Source organism: Lactuca virosa, chromosome 1 (assembly GCF_052849685.1).
Source record: "Lactuca virosa cultivar CGN04683 chromosome 1, Lactuca_virosa_CGN04683_v6, whole genome shotgun sequence".
NCBI classification, from domain to species: Eukaryota; Viridiplantae; Streptophyta; class Magnoliopsida; order Asterales; family Asteraceae; genus Lactuca; species Lactuca virosa.
In genome coordinates, this window is record NC_136426.1 from 165,076,914 (window position 1) to 165,099,120 (window position 22,207).

At 32.5% G+C, this 22,207-nt stretch overlaps 1 protein-coding gene and 1 long non-coding RNA gene across 2 annotated transcripts; one reads left to right on the forward strand and one right to left on the reverse strand.

The window, feature by feature from the left end:
* Positions 1–826: 826 nt before the first annotated feature.
* On the forward strand, positions 827–2,131 carry LOC145160919 (uncharacterized). The gene is made up of 2 exons (XR_013738269.1): positions 827–1,405; positions 1,602–2,131. It is a non-coding gene; the product is annotated as an uncharacterized LOC145160919 (long non-coding RNA).
* LOC145160912 (eukaryotic translation initiation factor 3 subunit B-like) lies at positions 2,123–11,606 on the reverse strand. The gene is made up of 11 exons (XM_079080288.1): positions 11,311–11,606; positions 10,705–10,942; positions 10,462–10,608; positions 10,211–10,339; positions 9,983–10,111; positions 8,936–9,019; positions 8,720–8,844; positions 7,278–7,476; positions 5,363–5,883; positions 3,626–3,734; positions 2,123–2,604 (listed from the first exon to the last, which is right to left on the reverse strand). The coding sequence occupies exons 1-11, from the start codon at positions 11,430–11,432 to the stop codon at positions 2,275–2,277; spliced, it is 2,133 nt and encodes a 710-aa protein (XP_078936414.1). The 5' UTR covers positions 11,433–11,606; the 3' UTR covers positions 2,123–2,274.
* Between the last annotated feature and the right edge of the window lie 10,601 nt (positions 11,607–22,207).

The following is a 22,207-nucleotide window of genomic DNA, read 5'->3' on the forward strand; positions in this document are numbered from 1 at the left end:
CCATCATCATTTTATTATCGCATTTGAGAAGATCGAGCTTCTACAAACAAGATTTGAGTTACCTACAGACTCAAAGTATCTACTAGGCTTTTGGCGTTCTAAATTACAAGAAGATTATTGGCGTGGTCGATTGATTCGGTGGCAATTACAATTACATCAATTTCATCCCTATCTCAGGTATATAAAAAGATAAAATAATCGCATAGCAGACACGCTTACGAGAGAATGGAAGCCATCATGAAGCAAGTACAACATCAACTCAAACAAAAGTAGGAACAAAAAACCTCTCTGCTCAGACAGCTAGAAACAGTAAAACATGAATAAAATCAGCTACAACAAAAATTACAAATATTATCATTATACTCTGCACCAAAGGAATAAGCAGCTAGCAGCTCAACCACAAAAAAATCCAACAGAAGACACTCAGGAAATTTCATCCAATAACAGTCAGTCAAATTATGATTATTTGTCGTTATAAAATAGTGTCGGTAGGATAATAATTGTAAAGTGTTTGTCGGTTAGTAATAATGTAATGTGACAAAAAGTTTGTAAGATCCATAATAGTGTAAGGGTCAATAGTATAAATAGTTTGTCATATTGCAATCATACCATTGCAATAATGTAAAGAATGTAAAGGTTCCGTGTGTAATTGGCTCTTTAAGAGCCTATAAATAGGGCTTTGCCCGTAATGAATAAATCAGAGTGATTTGTGTTTAAGACTTGAGTATCCTCTCAACATTTTATCTCTGTTGAAATTTTTTAAAATTTTTGAATAGCAGAGTTTATACTCAGTATCCATATCATCTAATGCACCATTCATGTATAAAAATCTTATCCATCATCATTTTATTATCGTGTCATTTAGTTTGAAAATTTTTACGATGAAAATTCATCGTTATTATTTGTGTATCATCACCATCGTCAAAAAATTTAATATTAATTGTAATCACCACTATCAACATCGCATTTGAATCCTTTTAGAAAAACTAATTCATCAATTTAATATTTTCGTATCGTTGAAGTTTTGGTAATTATGATTGTTTATCGTTATAAAATACTTTTGAAAGGATAATAATTATAAAGTGTTTGTCGATTAATACTAATGTAATGTAACATAAAGTTTGTAAGACTTATAATAGTGTAAGGGTCAATAGTGTAAATAGTTTGTCATCTTGCAATCGTACGATTGCAATAATGTAAAGGTTACGTGTGTAATTGGCTCTTTAAGAGCCTATATATAGGGCTTTGCCCGTAATGAACAAATTAGAGTGATTTGTGTATAAGACTTGAGTATCCTCTCAACGTTTTATCTTTGTTGAATTTTTTTAAAATTTCTGAATAGCAGAGTTTATCATCAGTATCCATATCATCCAACGATCAAAAAATATTCTGACGCACCATTCAGGTATAAAACTCTTATTCATCATCATTTTATTATCGCATTTGAGAAGGTCGAGCTTCTACAAACAAGATTTGAGTTACACACAGACTCAAAGTATCTACTAGCTAGGCTTTTGTCGCTATAAATTACAAGAAGATTATTGACGTGGCCGATTGATTCGGTGGCAATTGCAATTACATCAATTTCATCCCTATCTCAGGTACATAAAAAGCGAAAATAATCACATAGCAGACACGCTTACGAGAGAATGGAAGCCATCATGAAGCAAGTACAACATCAACTCAAACAAAAGCAGGAACAAGAAACCTCTCTACTCAAACAACTAGAAGCAGTAAAACATGAAAAAAATCAGCTACAACAAAAATTACAAATATTATCATTATACTATGCACCAAAGGAAGAATGCAGCTCAACCACAAAAAAATTCAAAAAAGACATTCAGGAAATTTCATCCAATAACAGTCAGCCGAATTATGATTATTTGTCGTTATAAAATAGTGTCGGTAGGATAATACGTATAAAGTGTGACATAAAGTGTATGTCAGTTAGTAATAATGTAATGTGACATAAAGTGTGTAAGACCTATAATAGTGTAAGGGTCAATAGTGTAAATAGTTTGTCATTTTGCAATCATACGATTGCAATAATGTAATGGTTACCTGTGTAATTGGCTCTTTAAGACTTGAGTATCCTCTCAACGTTTTATCTCTGTTGAAAGGCTTTTCGAAATGAGTGGTTTTTCTATTTTATTTTTTTTTAAAGTAACCATTAACCACAATAATTTCATGCAAATTTAGTATAATTTTAACAAAGTTTATTTCCACGAAACTAGAAAAAACACACCTTGGAAAAAATCCAATTTTCGTACTCACTCAAACATCTTGGATTTCTTCAGAAACATCTAATAATTCTTCGACTTCAACTTCTTTAGCTTCATATTCCTCTTCCACATCACTTGCTTCTCCATCTCTCAACATTTCTCTTTCCATTTTCTCTTCTTCATGGTGTTTCTTCCATTCATTCACCCATCTTTCCCATTCTTCCTTCAATTGTTTTCTCTTTTCACGATCTTGTTCACTTAATAACACTGAGATGTCTTGATCTTGTACATCGTATTTTTTGCTGTATTTTTTTAGGTTTTTCAATATTTCTTCCTCTTTTTCAGGGCTTAAGAAAGATGGTGGCCTTGGTCTCCACAAAAACTGCAACAATCAAATAATATTATTATATCAATGACAAGGGCATTTTCGTCTTTTCAGTCCGTGTCCAATTCCACCTTTAAGGGTGTCACAAACAAAATTCAAATTTTATCCCATTGACATAACAGATAAACAAATAAGTTTTTTAGAGTTATTTCTATGTTTCGAGAATGAAAAGGGCATTTATGTCTTTTGCACAAACAAGCAATTGAGTCATTATCCCACATTGTTTATCCCATTGACATGATGTAAGCTTTGTAGAGCTCTTTTTAGTGACCAAGGTGAAAAGGGCATTTATGTCTTTTACACATAAAAAGGTTATTTATGTGAGTCAATGTTCAATTCCACCTTCAAGGGTGGCACGAAAAAAATATTTTTTATAGCATTGACATAAAGGATAAGTTTTTTTAGGGTTATTTCCTACTTTAAGAGAATGGAAGGGCATTTATGTCTTTTTGCACAAACAAACTATTGAGTCAATGTCTCAAATTGTTTGGCTTGTTACCTAAAATTGCAATTTTTATCCCATTGGCATCATGAAGCTTTCTAGAGCTCTTTTTAGTGAAGAAGGTGAGAAGGGCATTTATGTCTTTTGAGTCGATGTCCAATTCCACCTTCAAGGGTGGGACAAAAAAATTCAATTTTTATCACATTGACATAAGGGATAAGTTTTTCTAGGGCTATTTCCTATGTTGAGAGAATGAAAAGGGCATTTATGTCTTTTTCACAAACAAGTAATTAAGTGATTGTCCCACATTGTTTATACTATACTATTGACATGATTTTGTGACTAGACAATCTTTCTAAAGCTCTTTTTAGTGACAAAGGTGAGAAGGGCATTTACGTCTTTTACACTGACAAGGATAAAAGGGGCGTTTATGTCTTTTGCACAAACAAGAGATTGTGGTCCCGCATTTTTGGTGGGACAGGACTGGACATTACAAGATTTCTATAAGACTAATGTTCATGATAAAAAGATGAGGGCATTTTCGTCTTTTGGTCATATAAGAGATGAAGAAATTACCTGGAAGAAATGATCCTTTAAAATTCGGTAAAGTAGCTTCCCATTGAATGACCATATGTTGAACCCATTTTCCATCTCATGAACTGAAGTCACTGAAGTTGCAACATACCTTTTAAAAAAAAACATCAAAAAAATAAAATAAATGAGTTGGTTATAGCTTCATCAGATAAAACTCAAACTTTCACACAAATTTTCATGTAATTTTAGTAATGTAATATTTGTTATAAATAAAAATTCATATTAATTAATTATATATATATATATATATATATATATATATATATATATATATATATTAAATTAATTATTTTTAATTGGCAAAATGTTCTTTTCATTAACCGAATTTACTAGTACTCGAATCATTTATTTTGGTTATAACTATTAGCATATATAAGAGAGCTGCAATATGTAAAATGACATAAAAGGATATGTAGAAGATTGAGTTTTTTTATAACTAATAAAGGATATATTTGGTAAAACAAGCACATTAAAACGCTAATCTGGGTAGCTTTTTAAAAAGCTAGCTTACAAGCTATTTTTTGTATTGCCAAACATAGCCTTGGTCTATAAAAGTTTGAAAAAACTAATGAAAATGTTATTGAGAAATTAAAAAAAAAAAGGGTTAATATCATAAAAGACCTTATATTTTGTGTTTTTTTCCGGATTAAACCTCATCTTTATTTTTTTTTCATGAAAAGAAACCTTATATTTTTTCATTTTTTACGAAAAAACCCTCAACTTTGTCCTTTTTTTCTGAAAAAAAAACCATCAACCTTCTAATTGTTTCCAAATAAATCCTCAACTTTTTTAGCTTTTATAAATACTACTCAAACTAACGTTTCAACGAGCTTATTGACCCTTTTTTTTAAACCCTCCCAAATATACTCTTTATTAATTATAAGAAAACTCAATCTTCTACATGTCCTTTTATGTCATTTTACATATTTCAGCTCTCTTATCTGCTAGTTTTACCAAATGTTATTTTTCATCAGCTAGCAACTAGCTTTTCAGCTATCAGCTAGCTGATAGCTTAAAAAAAAGTTGCTAGCCCATAAAAAATAACATTTGGTAAAACTAGCAGATAAGAGAGTTGAAATATGTAAAATGACATAAAAGGGCATGTAGAAGATTGAGTATTTTTATAATTAACAAAGGGTATATTTAAGAGAATTCTAAAAAAAAGCTCAATAAGCTTATTGAAACACTAGTCTGTGTAGTTGTAGCCTTGTAGGTGTGTCAAACATATCCTAATACAAAAGTTTGAAAATTTGAGATTTGAGAAATAATAATAATAATAATAATAATAATAATAATAATAATAATAATAAGGGATTTCGACATAAAAGTCCTTAAGTTTGTCAGGTTTTGTCCCTGTGACAATTTTTTGTTCGTTAATGTCCAAAATTTGCCAAGTTTTTTTCATTTTTCTCCTTTCTAAAAATCTTTTATGTTTTTCAAATTTGCAAAAAAAACCCTTAAGTTTACAAACCTTATATGTTTTTATCCTAATTATGTTTTCCAAATTTGACATGAAAGTCCTTAAGTTTGTTAAATTTTGTCGGTTTTGTCCCTGTACACCTACTATTATAGATACCAAGGGCAAAAATGAAAAAAAAAAAAAAAAACTTGGCAAACTTTGGGCATTAACAAGCAAAAAATCGTCACAGGGGCTAAAGTGACAAAACTTGTCAAACTTAAGGACTTTTATGTCAAAAGCCCTAAAAATAAAAAAAATACCTTCCAGTAGGATCCCATTCAATATCAGTAGCCATAAAATGTTCAGCAGTTGCCATAGTTTCCATCTCATCAACATTATAAAACTCCAACTGCCCATTAAACCCTTTCAACCCTGCCAAAATTACAAACCTGCCACCTGGCGACCAAAACATCCCATTCGCCTGTTTCTGCTTAAGTGTCACAAGCTTCACCACCTTCCCACCTTTCACCGAATAAAAACTAACATCAGGCCTTGGATTATCCCCATGTATGACACCAAATCTGTGACCTTTCGGCTCCCATGCAAAGGAAATTACTTTATCATTTTTATTATCAAGTTCAAATACTTCAATTGGAATATCGCGTTCTTTGATTCTGAAGAGCTCGAATCCTGTGTAGGTGGATTTTTTGGTTTTGGTGTAGCGGTCAACTTTGACTGCAAGGTATTCGCCGGTGGATTGCCAGTACATTTTGCAGTCGTTTACGGAGAAGAGGTTTTTTTGGCGGAGTTCTTGTTTGCTTGGGATTTGGAAAAGTGACACCTGGCAATGGATATGCCACGTAGGCGGGTTGGAAATTGGAGAAATGGTAGAAATAGTAATGTAGTTTGAGTTATTTGTTTACTAGTTTGAATTATTCGTCCCTATGGTTTGCTCAAAATTGCACGTTTGATCCCTAATTTTTTTTTTTTTGCATTTGGATCGTCCCTATGGTTTGATTTTGTTGTGTTTTTCGTCCTTATGGTTTGGTCAAAATTGCACCTTTGGTCCCTAACATTATGTATGTAAGGGACGAAAAACGCAACAAAATCAAACCATAGGGACGATCTGAGTGCGAAAAAAAGTTAGGGAGCAAACGTGCAATTTTGACCAAACCATAGGGACGATTTCAGTAATTTACTCGATTAAATATGGTGTAAACATTTAGGAGTTTGGATTTATAGGAAAAGTGAGAAAAATATTGAATTATTGAAATTGGAGTGCTCGTTTCTTTGGGTTTTATGCAGAAAAGTCCCATTATTTTGGGAAAAACTTTTATAAAGTTTTTTAAAAAATTGAAATGAAAAATCCCGATTATTTAACATTTTGCATGTATTAACGAAAAAGTACTTTTTTTATTTTGAATGGAAATGATAGATTATGTGATTTTCCTAAAATAATGGAACTTTTCTGAATAAAACCTTTATTATTGCATCCTTCTTAGGGCAACTTATATAAATTAGGTAAACATGTGGTTTAACCACTTATACTTTACTTTTTCCAATCAAACATTCAAACAATAAAAGCTTGACATAGTAATGTACTTTGAATTACTTTGTGTTTTTTTCCGGAATAAACCTCAGAATTTTTTTTTTTATGAAATAGACCTTGCATTTTTTTCGTTTTTAACGATCTGGCCCTTTTACTTGTTTTTTTCTAAAAAAGTTGTAAAACGTGAGGGGGTTTTCGAAAAAACTAAAAAAGTTGAGGGTATATTAGGAAGCATTTAGAAAGCTGAGGGTTTTTTCAGGAAAAAAAAAATACAAAGTTGAGGGCTTTTTCGAAAAAAAAGAAAAAATACAAGGTCTTTTTCAGGCAAAAAATAAATTTTAGGTTTAATCCAGAAAAAAAACACAAAATATAAGATCTTCTTTTAGATTAACCCTAAAATTTTGATGATTCTTGAAGCTTTATTTATATTTTAACGTGTGTTGATTATTGTAAAAAATAAATAACTGAATTTTTATTTTTATTTTTATTTTTTCAAATATGCGTAATATTGGTATTTTGTTCTTTATAGTAATAAGTGAAGAATGGAATTGGATTGGATTGGATTCCTTCCACCTTCCTCTAGGAATTGTCAAAATCCATCAAACATGGAATTTGGAGGATTCCAATGGAATTGAATTCCCAAACCAACTAAGGAATGGAATCTTGGATTCCAATTATGAACTTACTCTTGCAGGTTGATTTCCTCCACCAAGTTCAGGAACAAAGAGTGCAAAAATAGGATCAGTGGGAGACCAACTGAAGTCCATAACATTTTCAACTTTGATGGATTTCTTGTCAATAAGACTGAATGTCTCTGTTTCATAAACTGAAATGACATTTTTGCCCATTCTAGCAAAGTACTTGTCCTCTTTGCCTCCTCCCCATCTGCAAAAGTACAAACATGTCCACATCATCAACACACAAGTTCAAGATAAAATAATATGTAAGACTTGACTTTCTAGGATTTGTTTTGGATAAGATAGCTACGTATTTATTAACAATAAAATTGTAAATTAACTCAAATTGTGGAAACTTTATAAGAAAGATTTATTTTATAAGAAAGTCTAGGGTTTGTTTGGATAAGATAGAAATGGAATAAGAAATGAGTCATTACACTTATCATGACTGGAATGAATGAATGAATGAATGAATATTTCTTTAAATTTTTTTATATCATGTGTAGTGTAATATTATGTATGGTTTGAATTCTGCTGTATTGTTATTTTAATTATAATTCATCATATTCCTATTCACAAAAATAAGATTTTGTGCATAATAGAAGCTCAATAAAACCAAAATAAGTTTAGACTAAAAATTATTTTCTATGAATTTATTAATAATGAAATTGTATGTTAATAAAAATTGTGGAACTTTATAAGAAAGATTTGTGTTATGAGAATGTCTAGGGTTTATTGATTGACCAGGAATAAATATTATGCATGAATCGAATTTTGCTATAATATTATTTAATTATAGTTCTTGAATTTCTTATTTACAAAAATAAGATTTTAAATATAATAAAAGCTCAATAAAACCAAAATATACTCTAATAAATAGAAATCTTTTTTGCCACATGTCATTTTGTAGTTATTTTAAATTAAATTTTTCCCATGTGTCATTTTATGGTTTTTTCCATTTTAATAAATTACATATGGTATTTTAATGTAATAATTGTAATAAATGGATATCAATTTCATTAACACAACTTTCCTTCTAATTTAAAATTTCTAAATTGAAGTTCAATGATTTCCTTTGTTTATTTATTTAAATTTAAAAGAGAAATGAACACTTCAATTTCAATAATTCAATATTTTTCTAATTTTCCTTATAAATCCAAACTTTCTAAATGTTTAGACCTTCATATTTATTTTATTTTTTTTAATAAACCCGTGTAATACAAGGGTCTCAAAACTAGTAAGTTTTTAAAGAAAAATATATTTCCCAAGTATTTTTTGATAATAGAAATTGCATTGATAAAAATGAAGTTATATTGCAATTCTTCATTCCATGGTATTCAAACGAAAAACCTAGGAATGAAAACTTTAACATGATTAAAGGAATCACATTTTTTATTGGAATGGAATCAACAATTCCATTCCATAATTCTCAATCCTTCAAATACACATACCTGAAAACAGGCCATGAGACTCCAGTAAAACCTCCAGTTCCACCAATTGCAAACTCATCAGCACTTCCTTTAAAATCCCTCATTACTTTTCCAGTTCTCACATCAAATATGTTCAGCACTACCCTCTGATCATTACAAAAAAATTAAAGTTAACCAAAAAAACATTGTTATAATTTTAAAAAAATTAAAAAACAGACAAAATAATATGATTCTTACATGTGTATCACGGGGGTTGCTTGGCTCATGGCTGCTATATGTGACCAAATATTTCTCACCAGGTGAGAAATCAATGAGTTTAACCTAAATTCAACAGAACAATTTCAAAACCTAATTTATTTGTTTATTAATTATTATTGCATCCTTCTTTTATTTTTTTTCTAGGGCGACTTACAGAAATTATGTAATTTTGTGGTTTAAACTTTAACCACTTATGCTTTATTTTTTCCAATCAAACATTCAAACCATAAAAGTTTTGATATTTTTCTGAATCAACTATTTTGACATGTAACATGTCAAAAAGGTTATTTTGGAAAATTACAAGGGGACCTTGATATAAGAAAAATACTGTTGAAAACTGATATAAGTCTATAACAGGTGAAAATGGTTAATTTGGAAAAATGTATGTAACTTTTATAGTTTGATTGAAGAAAATAAAGTATTGGCGTTAATTGGTAAAACTATCGATGAAATATAAATTTTTTTTTGAAAATTTAACCAAATATAGCATTGTAAAGTGCTTGTATTTGGATGGCATTGCTATAACTGAATAGATTTCGTAGAGGGTGTTTGGGATTTCATCTAAAATATCTTATTGACTTCTTAGCTTTTTGAAAAGTCAATAAGTCAAAAAAAGTATTTGGCAATATAAAAAAGACTTTTAAAATAACTTCTCATTAACCCTTCAAAAAGGAGATTTCAATAAGTTAGGATTTCTAACTTTTCAAAACTTCTTATAACTTTTTGGGTTGTAAAAGACAAATACCCCTTAAAACATGTATAAGCTAAGACAAACACTTTTTAAAAAACAACTTATTGACTTTTCCCATCAAAAAAGCTAATCCAAACACTTTTTCAAAAATAAGTCAATAAGTCCCTTTTAATTATAAGTCCTTTTAAAGTTCAAAATGAAATCCCAAACACCCTCTTAATGTATAATGTTAAAATAGGATTAAATGAAAGTAGGATTCAATTATAAACAAATATATGAAACTAAATTGCTATATCTTGCATTTAATTCTAGAGAAAATCTAAATTATAATCAACCTGTGGATGAGCATAACGCATTAGGCGGTTAAATGTGGTGGCACCACCCCACACAGCAGCACCCTGCCTGTGGACTGTGGCCAAGTAGGTGCCCAATGGAGACCACTGCACAAAACTTTCTGTCCAAAACTGCAGAAAATTGATAAATTCAAATATTCAATTGTAAGTAAAAACATGTTTTAATGAAATACACAAAAACAATGCAAAAGATAAAGAATTTCCACTCACAGGGCGTTTGTAAACAGGATCAGCTTTCACTTGTCTTGCATCATTCCACAACACCTCTGTGTCAGATCCAGCACGAATAACAAACTGATCTCTACCTTTCTCATCAGTAAGCCAATGTTGCAGATTCTCCTGCAATAATACACCAAATACAGTTTATTTATCAAGATTTTTAGTAGAAAAGAAAGTAACTACTCTTCTTCAGTATATAACATTGTCACATAACAATAAACTAAGTTAATTCAATTACTTACCCCTGGTGTGTATGGCTTGATTTCAGGAGGGGCCCACTCGTCTGGAACTTTCATGAACTTCTCAATTTCATCAAACATATTGACAGCAAAAATATGTGCTCTGTCTAGTTTGTATCCATTGGTCTTCTCTTTAGCAAGTTCAGCTTCCTACAACAAGCAAAAACAACAGAAAAAGAACAGATTCGTTTATTCAGACATTGGTTTATAGAGAACTGTTGGATTAAAGAAGGGTGAAGGAGATACTTGAGGAGTGTTGTACTCAATGAAGCAATAACCTCGAGTTTTTCCAGTGTCTTCTTCTACAGGCATCCAAAGCCCGTTCTCCTTGATTACACCAATTTGACTGTAGATTTTACGAACTACACCTTCAAGCTTTTCAAATTTCTCACGAGGCACAACTGGCAAGTTATCAACAACAATAATATTCCCGAATCCAGCATCAAATTCCAATGAATCTTCCTCGTTAAGATCATCATCATCGCTGAAAATACAAATACAGGAAACTTTACCATGCTGTTTAGTGAAACATACAAACTCATAACAAAAACTCAAATTCAGAACAGAGAACACACACAAAGTAACAGATACTTAAGTATTCAGTAGCTCAAAACAAGAGCACATGCCCATTCAGCTGCAAAACCCCAAGCAATTATGTCCTTCATATGCAAATGCATAACTAAATAGATATAAGTATTCAACTTTTTTAAGGACATGTACAATTATATATAAGACAACCTCAAATTTGATCATACGATTCGTGTACTCAATCATTGAAAACATGCAGTGCAAAATACTCGACCTTACGAAAATATAAACGCATAATCGGGCCATTAGGTTTTCTTCCCCTACCTTTTGATACCAAAGTCTTCACCGGGAGGGAGCCGAACCGAGTTCCAATCAACTGCCGACAAATCGATGTTTAAACGAGCAGCTTCAGCTCTTATGTCGTCCATTGACATCACGTCCGCCATGATTTCTCGAAGTTTTTTTAGATCGACAAAACCGCAATCAAGAGGAGTTCAAAGCTTCGCTTTTGCAATTGCTTGATTTAGGGTTTCTGATAACTTGCGATCGGAGGAGCTGCGCAACTGTAGAGTACTAGTAGCGTCGAGAAGATCACCACCACTTTTAGCGTTACTTTTGTAAACGAACCAAAGAGGCCCTTCATATTTAAGTGGAGACGAAAATTTTCACTACACACTCCATATTATTTTTTTATTTAAAATTAAATAAAAATACAGTAAATACACAAGGGAGGAAGCAGTCGTTCCCTCCCAACCCACTGTCACATCATTTCTTTATCTTTTTCAACCCACAACACACGGAAATTCTATCTTTTTGAACCCACTCAATTAAAAAAAATACAAAACAACTAAGGTACAAGTTTTAAAACACATGGTACAAGAGAAAATAAGAAAGAGAAAGTAGAGAGAGATGATGAAGTGGGTTAGTGAAACCAATCAACCAACTCATTGAACTGGGAGTGGTACCGCCGATAACTCTATTGCTAATTAAGATTTTACATTTGATTGTTTTGTATTTTTTTTTTTAACTGAGTGGGTTGAGTGGGTTCAAAAAGATAGGGTTTCTGTGTGCTGTGGGTTCGGAAAGATGAAGAAAAATAAAAGAGAAAAAATATTTTGTCAGTGGGTTCAGTGGGTTGGGAGGGAATGACTCCCTCCTTCCTAAGAGGGTATAAGAGGGTGGTGGATGTTCATTTTGAAAAAATTTCACCAAAATCACTTATTAACTTGAAGATGGGAAAGAAAGTTTTTAAAAGGTGTTTGGTTTAATTTTTATAATAACAAAAATAAATAAATCAATAAGTTATTTTTTAAAAAGTTTTTGGTTAACTTACATGTAAAACGACCAAAAAAAGATATGTTTGGTTATCTAGACTTATTTTCATATAATATTTTATAGGAGCCATTTTTTGGATAAAATTTATAAATTTTTTATAATTTTTTTTTTTGAGAAAATATATAATATAATTTCCTTTTACACAATTTAGAAATTTTTGGTAACATTCAAAAAATAGTGTTCATACAAAATTATAAAGCACATTGTAAAAAATTCTTAAAAAATCATAGGTGATTTCATATTGTGACATCCCCAATTTTCTCGGCCAGAAAAGACCGATTTAATTTATGTTTTTAAAATAAAATCAGAGTAATTTTCCAAAAGATGTTGCGGAATTTATTCCCAAAACAAAATATAATAAAATTTTATCAAAACATTTCTTAAAGAAATATATTTACCATTTCATAACAAAACATCAGGATGTCATGTTTCGATACAGATCAAAAGCATAAACAGTATTCGTTAAGTCATCCAACTATGCTCTTTCCACTACCTGTAATACAAGAAACAGAGTGGGTCAGGCTTGCGAGCATATAGGGTTTTCAACCCACAAATAATAAATTTATTAATTTCATCATTCAACAATAAATTTATTAATTTCATCAACCAAAAATAACCCTGATTACCCATTCTCGTTATCCTCACTTTACGTCCCTAAAACAACTATCACAAGGGACCTAGCCTAAGGATTTTCATCAGGGTGACAACACTGCTTCGGGGGTTCCTCAGCAATTTATGTCAAATAAGGCAACCATCGGGGTGACAGCACTGCTTTCCTCAGCAATTTATGTCAAATAAGGCAACCAATAGGGTGACAACATTGCTTTCCTCTGCAATTTATGTCAAATAAGGCAACCAATGGGGTGACAACATTGCTTTTCTCCGCAATTTATGTCAAATAAGGCAAACATCGGAGTGACAACACTGCTTTTCCTCAGCAATTTATGTCAAATAGGCACGAAGTCACATCGTCGCCAAGGTTTATACAACAAGCACTAAGTCCATAGTTGCCAACGTACTACATCCATAGCTACCAACGTACATCTATACCGTACTAAATTCATAGCTACCAACGTACATCTATACCGTACTTTCATCTCTCATTCTTTATCTACCCATGTTTTACCCAACATATTTGAAGATAAAATATATATACATTTTAAATCATTTTAAACATGTATAAAACATTCTATCAACATCCATCTCAAGTAAACAAACAACATATATATACATAGCACGTATTTTATATAAAATACTTCATATCTATGTGTAAGATGAAAGTGACTATACACTCACTTGATTTAACGATAATCGGGCAGCACTTCGTTTCCTAAAATGATCGTTTCCGATGAAACCAGAAGCTTTAATGAAAAACCGGGCTCTGCGAGGGTTGAGCTTTAAAACAGAAAAGATAAATTTCCCGGGCTCTTCGGACTCTTCGGGACGTGTTTCGGGTGTTGAAAATAATATCGGGGCTTCGGGGGAAGTGGAAATAGCTAAAATATGAGTTTAAGGGTGAAAAGTGACAATTTTCCAACATTTACCCGGGAGGTTTCGCACCCTTATATAGGTGCGAGTCTCGGATCCGAAGCAAGAGGAAATGAGGGCAGGTGGCGCGAGGCTGCGAGGCTCGGTACACGCGGAAGAAGGGGCGCGGCTTGGATGCGAGATGGGCACGCGTCGGCTTCGGATTGGTCCAGCGTCTCGGATGACGCAGTTGCTTCGGACACGGGGGTGCACACGCGTCGGATGGTCTTCGGCTGAGTCATCGACGTCGGACACGGGGCGCGCCTGACGTGGCTCGCATCGGATACGTGTCGCGCGAGGAGCGAGGGTGACGTGGCCGAACTCAGGCCATGCGATTTTTCTCGGATTTCGCAATTATTCTCGATTTTTGTGCCAAAAACTTCTAAAATCCATAACTTCCGTATACGAGCTCCGTTTTTGACGTTCTTTATATGCACGCGTAGGGAAAATTATGCTCTACAACTTTCATTTAGACTTCGTCGGCAAATTTTGACTTTATTTTTAATATTATTATTTTTAACAGACCGGGACAGGAAAATCCGTTAAAAATTCATAACTTCTTCATCCGATGTCCGTTTTCGTCTGTCTTTTTACCGTTGTACTACTATTGACGAGACCTTCGATTCTCGTTTAGGATGTGTCGGCTAAAAATCACTCGATCTAAAATTCGAGTTTTTAGATGTCTACTGCTAAGCTAAAACTTAGAAAAATCATAACTTCCTCATACGAAGTCAGATTTGGGCGTTCTTGTTATACATAATCTCGGTATAACGAACACTACGACTTTCATTTAGATCACCAAGGCTAAAAAATAGTTTATCAAAAACTCACTTTTTACGTCATTCGGCGCCGTGCCGGTTTTGTCGCGGAACTTCGACATGTCATAACTTCTTCGTTATAACTCGGATTTCGGTATTCTTTATATATCCGGAATCCTTGTCACGACCACTATAACTTTCTTAATAGATATCGGCTTTATCTAATATTTATTTTCGACGCTTATTTTTTTTCTTAATTAATTAATTTCTAATAATTAAGCATAAAACACATAATTCACATAATATTTCTTCAAAATGAGTTACAAAGGTTGACCTAATATATTACATCATCATTAAAGCCTATCGTAGAAACACGGGCGTTACACATATTACATTCATTCTCGCGATCTCGTTATCTCTCCCACAATCATATCTTGTATCGCTGCCATATACATATCATTATCATTTGTATGACATGTACTTGTACCTTCTTCATGCGCTTCATTACTATTACCAGCTTCAGTCGGATTATAAGATTCTTGTTGTGCCTTGTTAAATGTTTCATCAAATCTATCAGCCTTTCTTATATAGTTATGGACCACCATTTATGTTATCACTATCCCATACTTAGTGCTCGTATGTGTAATTAACATGCATATCACTCAATAACGCCCACCTAGTTTTCCACACTCCAAAAGTTCGTTCAATGATATTGCGTAATGATGAGTGGCGATAATTAACTCTTTCGGCCCATGAGGATTACGCATTGCAGCAGTTTGTCCACATCAAAAATCTGGTAGATGATAACGAATGACTGTACCTTTGTATGGAGCAAGATACCCTCTAGTATTCGGGTAGCCAACATCAACAACGTAATATTTATCTACATATAAAGCAAACATTTGTTATACATTTCAAACAAGTATAAAAAACATACAACTTTCATTATTAAAAAATTATACTAACCACCCGTTGGATGTGGAAAATGAAGCTCCGGTCTCCGTAAGGCTTCATTAAAAATCTTTGTGTCATGTGTGGTTCCCTTTCATCCGGCGAACACAAATGCAAAACACATATTAAAATCGAAAACAGTCATGATATTTTGTGTGGCATATCCCTTTCGACCAATGTATTTCGCTTCTTCAGAGTGTGGAACCGATGCGCTCATGTGTGTCCCATCTATAGCGTCAACGCAATCCTATAAATAAATAAAAAGTAAATCATGATTAATTCATTTCTTAAAGTGCGACTAAAGTTAAAGTAACTAGAACATTAAATAATATCTTGAACATTGGATAATATTTCAGATTATTTAATATATATCCGGGTACGACATCATTATAGTTAGTGTCTGGCTTGATTATGGCAGCTTGAGAAAGGTTGCCAAAACTATATGAAAATGCCTATGAAATGTTTCCCCCGAATGATTAATAATTTCCTGTAGGAACCTATTTGTACATCGATGAGCCAAAGTTATTAAGAAGATTCCTACCAACTCTTCAATAGAAATATGACGTGTTCCTTTTAACCCGTAATTTGTAGCAAGATCAGAACATAATTGTCTAAATACCTGTACATGCAGTCTAAACATTTCGTAACACCACCTACCACTCCCATTTAAAATGTCATTAATAAATATGTTCCATGTGTGTTCCGATGTGTGACATGGCGTACGTGTCTTACACATCTTATGAACAATTATTATCCCTGTGACAACTAATCCACATAATTCATTTGAATTCTAAATCCTCTTTCGTACAATATTCTTCATTATCATCATATAAACCAGAGTCATCACTATCAATCCTAAATAATAACAGATCATGTTAAATATAATATATAATGTTAAACGGTAACACATCATATAAAATGCAAAGTACATAACATCAAACAATAACACATACAAGGATAACACATAATGTCAAACGAGAACACATAAAAGGATAACACATAATGTCAAACCAGAACACATAAAAGGACAACACATCAATTGTTCAAGCGACACATCAATTCTTTATAAGTAACTTATGGAACTCCATCTTTGCGTTGTTAGTCGTTGGAAATATAAAAGCTTCCCGATTTTGCTTTTCGAATAAGACAAGTAATGCTTGTGAATATTATGTTAAACCTTCATTGAAACAAGGAAAAATTGACCACATTGTTCATGCAATGTGATAGTGTTGGAGAGGGATTAGTTGGTGGAAAGGTTTGTGTGCATTTTGTTGATAGGGCATCCAATACAACTTCTAGTTTTTCCTCAAGATGTGAACTTTTACTCTTGGTTGAACGGTTGTTGGAAACATCCTTAGACTTCTTCCTTTTAGTTGAACTACTTTGAGGGAAACTAGGAAAAAGATGCTCATCATCACCTAAATTGATTTCCTCATTATCTCCATTGCCCTCCATGTTTTCTTCACGTTCATCACCGATTAGAAATTGTAACGAAGTCATAGAATGATCTCCGGTAGCAACGGAATCCCGAAACAAAGGACCATAATACATCTCATATATGGACAAATATGTGCCCTTAAATTTGGCAAAGTCTATCAACCTAAAAGATAAACATATGACATTTAATTCATAGATTTCACCATGCAAGAATAAGTATAAATGATTAAAAGGAATAGTAAATGTTACCTTTATTTTCTCCTCCCACCACTCAGGCGATGCGTATAATAAGCTTCTTGTCCCACCGATTCCAGTTTCAAGCCTCATTAAGCGGTCATAATGTCACACCCCCAAACCAGAACGGTGGAAACGTTCGGGGGCGGAGGATGTCATGTACAGTATCATAACAATGCATAATAGTAAAACAAGCAACAACATCATCCATTGTATTAATAATATAATTCAATACAAGTGTGTTCTATGTATAGTTTGAAAGACACCAAAATATAAATCAAAATAAAAAACGAGTCTTGAACATGCTCCGTCTTCTCAAAACCTGGTCATCGGTATCTGTCTACTGGTGACCTGAGAATACAAGTTATTTTGAAAGAGTAGATCAGCAATAAAGTTGGTGAGTTCATAAGTATTTTAGTGTCATTGTTTGTATAAGTTTGATGAAAGCGTTTGTAAATGTTTGATGTAAAAGTTTGGAAGTGTTTGATCTAAATGTTTGTATACTTCCTAGAAAATCCTATATGTTCTACTAAAGTAGTCTTCTACCAAGACTCAACTGTTTTGTAAGTTTGTTCTTTTGTAAAAGTGAATGTTTTTCCCAAGTATGACTATCATTACCAAAATATAGTTTACATTACCGTTTATGTGAGAAGATCACAATATAAATGTAATGGGAAAATGACGATGTACAGTAGTATTGTATATAAGTAACTACAGATGTACTAACTACCTTAAACCAGTTTGTTTAATTAAGGTAAAATGTGATGAGATTATAACCATACTTGATTGACTATTAAAACACGACGATCAAAGACGTCGAAATGGTATGACATTCGTCACCCGTAGACCTGCAGGTCCCACTGTAGCTAGCAGCAAGGTGTAGGATGGTCAATCCCGTATAGATCTATACACAAATTCACACTCTCCCTCCAGGAGACTCTGGTTACAAAACGTGACACAACAGTATATTGTCGTGCCATGAAGTAGTGTCTCACATTAATGTTATCTTTGTTATTGAATTAGTGTAGTATGTTCTCTCTGTTCTAGTGTATAGTATGTTCTCTCTGTTCTAGTGTATAGTATGTTCTCTCTATATAGTATGTTCTCTCTGTTTCTCAATATAGTATGTTTGAACTGACTCATGTATGAACTGAATCTTGTAAGTTTCATTGTTCTAGAAATAGTAAGTAGTGACTTCCTAAACTATACCTATTATAGTTTACTAGTGATGTTGTTTGAATGACTGATTATGTTTGAATGCCTTTGCTACCCAAAGGTATTGAACTGAATGGAATAACTTTTATATCTATATACATATACATAATATATAACTAAGATTCAAACGACATTCGTACAAACAACTGATACCCTAAGTCCACAACCAAACAAGGAAAAGGAAATAAAGCGAGTTATCAGTCTTAAGCCCTTTCAACCTTATTTATATAACTATATCCATATAGACATGATTTTGACAATATATAAGTTTAAAAGAGTTTGATAAAGAATTTAACATATAAAAGAGTTTTAACCATTTGAATGACTATAGATGACTTGATGTCAGTTTATAAAAGGTTTTTGAAACAGTTTGATAACACAGTTTTGAAGAATAAGAAATCTACTTGATTGATAGTTATTAATCACATATGATTGATACAATAACTATAATGTTTTCTACTTGTATTCCCCCCCCCCCCCCCATAAAATCATTTAAAATCATTTAAAAGATAAGTTAAGGGGTATGAACTCACCTGCAGTGAGTGATTCGAATGTAAGATCGATATAGGAAGCTAAGTGTCAGGTGAAGTCCCGAGCACACACAGATCCTATTAAGCATATAATGACACATATATGGATATAGTTAGTGTATATAACAACTAATCTTGATAGGGAACAATCTTGGGGACTAGGAAACACTTGGAATGAAGTGTTACAATCACATATGATTGCACTAAAGGAGTTCACGACCAAACAAAGGGGTGTTCACGACCTTAGGAGGGTTCACGGCCCATGAACACATGATGTGTTCACGGCCCAACCTTGATTCTATGAGGTGTTCACGGCCTTGGATGAAGGGATCACGGCCAAACCAAGATCCTATGAAGGGTTCACGGCCCAATGAAGGGTTCACGGCCGTGAACTCTTCAAGATCTTGTCATTTGGTGCTTGTTTCATGGATGTAATCAAGTGATTTAATGGACAACAAGCTAATGGAAGAGATACTTACTTCTTGGGAGCTTTGAGTAGTGTTCACGGTTGAAGAAGTTGAGAGAGAATGGATGTGTTCACGGTTGGGAGGAGGAGAAAAGAGAAGAAAGTGAGTTCACTATCATATATATATATATATATATATATATATATATATATATATATATATATATATATATATATATATATATATATATATATATATAAATAAAGGAGGTGGTTCACGGCCGTGAACACCTTGTGAGTGATTTTCTGGTTCGAATTAATCCTCCCGATCTCAAGCTAACTCATCCTAGCATCCATTCATACGTTACACTAGGCTCAGAAACTCTCAAACAAACCCTTAACAATGCTAAAAGATAGCAGAAACAAGTCTGACATTTGATTGAATGGAATGACTTTACAAGATAGAAATTTCGGGTTGTCACACATAAAGCTTCTAATCTTTCTTCAAGTTGTCCCATTTGTTTTTAATTTGTTTTTTAGTAAAGACTTTGTATGTTTCTTCATGCATGTATTTCTCTAAGTTTGCCCACCTAAGCTAATTGAAATGAGTACCGGGTATATGCCCCCTTTTCTTTTTCAACCAAACACAAATATGATAAACTTCATCGAAGTATCATTATCCCACACTACTACAAAAAGGCTTAAATGACCCGGTTAAATGAATTAAAAGACCCGGTTTTCAACTGGGTCTTAAGGGAAGCGAGTCTTATGTGGAAAACATAATAGGACGCAGTTTTACAACCGGGCCATATTTGAGTAATACAACCCGGTTTCCGTGAACAAAACTGGTTTTTTTCCTACATTTGAGTATTACTTTTGTACCAATATATACCCCGGTTATCATGCACAGAACCGGGTTTTATTATGCAAGTTAGATTTTAATTTTGTTTGATCATATGATCCAGCTATGGCTATGCAACCGAGACTTTTTATTTCATTTTAATACTTTTTACAAACCTGTAGCGTTAATTTAGTTTAATATTTTTTTTACAAAACTATAGCCTCCTTACCAACATGCTTATAGTTATAGTTTTCATATTCTATATTTGCATTTGATATACCCAAATAAAGAATTCCTTCTATTGATTTTCAATGCATTTCTACATATTTAAATCTAAAAACTCTAGTATCCAACATTGAACAAGACATTAACATAGGATTTAGAGTCCAACTTCTTTGCCACGCCCCTCTTCCCACAAGGATCAATATGTTGACATTACTCACTTAAAAACCCCGGTATATACAACCTAATCAAACTTAATGTGCATACAAAGCCGCATCTGCTTCTTGTTGAAGAATGTACATAAGATTATCAGCACCTATATGAGAGAAATCAAAGCATATTTAAGGAAACTGTAAATGCAAAAAAGGCTTAAAACATAAAAAAAAAATACATACATTGCAACCCTTAGTCTTCAAATATGGTCATCTTGAGTGCAGGTATTTCACTCCCCAAGTCTTTATTAGATTCAACAACTAATAAATTCAAAGATAATATCAGTAATAAAAAAATGAAGGACAAATAAGATTCTTACAATTTATCAGCACTCAAAATCAATGCTAGCAGCCTCAGTCTTATGCCTTTTAATTCATTTTCAAAATTCCATGCAATTTTTCATGAAATAAAATGGTAAGCATGTGGTGCAGAAGAATCCATTTATGCAACCACTGATGGGGCAGAAAAAAAGAAACAGGATGGTATATCAATCAAAATTGAAAAAAATGGACAATTACATTGAAAAACTAAACCAATGTTAGACACTACTGTCTCAAAAATGGAAGTAGTATCCATAATGATCAGCTAAACCAACAAATAAAATGAAAAAATAACTAAACCAATACTAGACATAAAATTAAAATAGGATGCTTTATTGAAAAACTAAACTTATAAATATTTTTTTTAAAAAAAAAAAAGTTAAACCAACAAATACATTGAAAAAATAAAAGCATAACAAATGGAAGTACGATGCTACACTCGTCACCACTTAAAACGGAAGCTTAATAAAAAGCATACCAATATACCAATTGGATTCTTTTCTTGAAGAATGAGGGGACAACCTTGTCAAAAGATTGTTAGTAACAAAAACAGATAAAAACTATTTATTAAGTATATTGTATAACATCAACAACTGAAAATTGTAAAGTTTATTAAAAAAAACATACCAAAAAATGGAGTGGGATGCTACACCAGTCGACCTCTTTTGCCATATGTTGCAAAACATTTAATGGCATGCGTTTGTTAAGATGGGAATTACAAGTATGAAATCATAAACAAATATCCAATCATGTCTAAAACAAAGCAATTAACCAATCACCTTACAATATTTATACTTCTTTCCTGAAGGACCATAAATTAAGTATTTCACAACCCTGTTTCAATGAGACTTGGGACTCCTGAAGTCCTATGCATTCTAAAAAACAAAAAAAAATTATGAAAACAAAAAAATAATGAGGTCAGACGGCTTTTCCTTATACCTTCCTGTTGTTGAGATTTACAATTTATTCCTACCACAAAAAGTAAAACTTGATCACTGATATAGAACACTTTTCATGATTTTGGTGTACAACAAATAGAAACAGCAACAACTTCTATATACTTAAAAGTAGCTCTTCCGTATGAGTGTGACTCTTCAATCCTTTGTTTCTATGAGTTCAAATCATATTGAAATGGGTTTTGTGAGTTTGAAAAATTGAAATCGCATTTAACTAAATGAAGAAGTGTGATTGATTACTTGATTGGCTTCGATTGCCATATTAAACATGCTAAG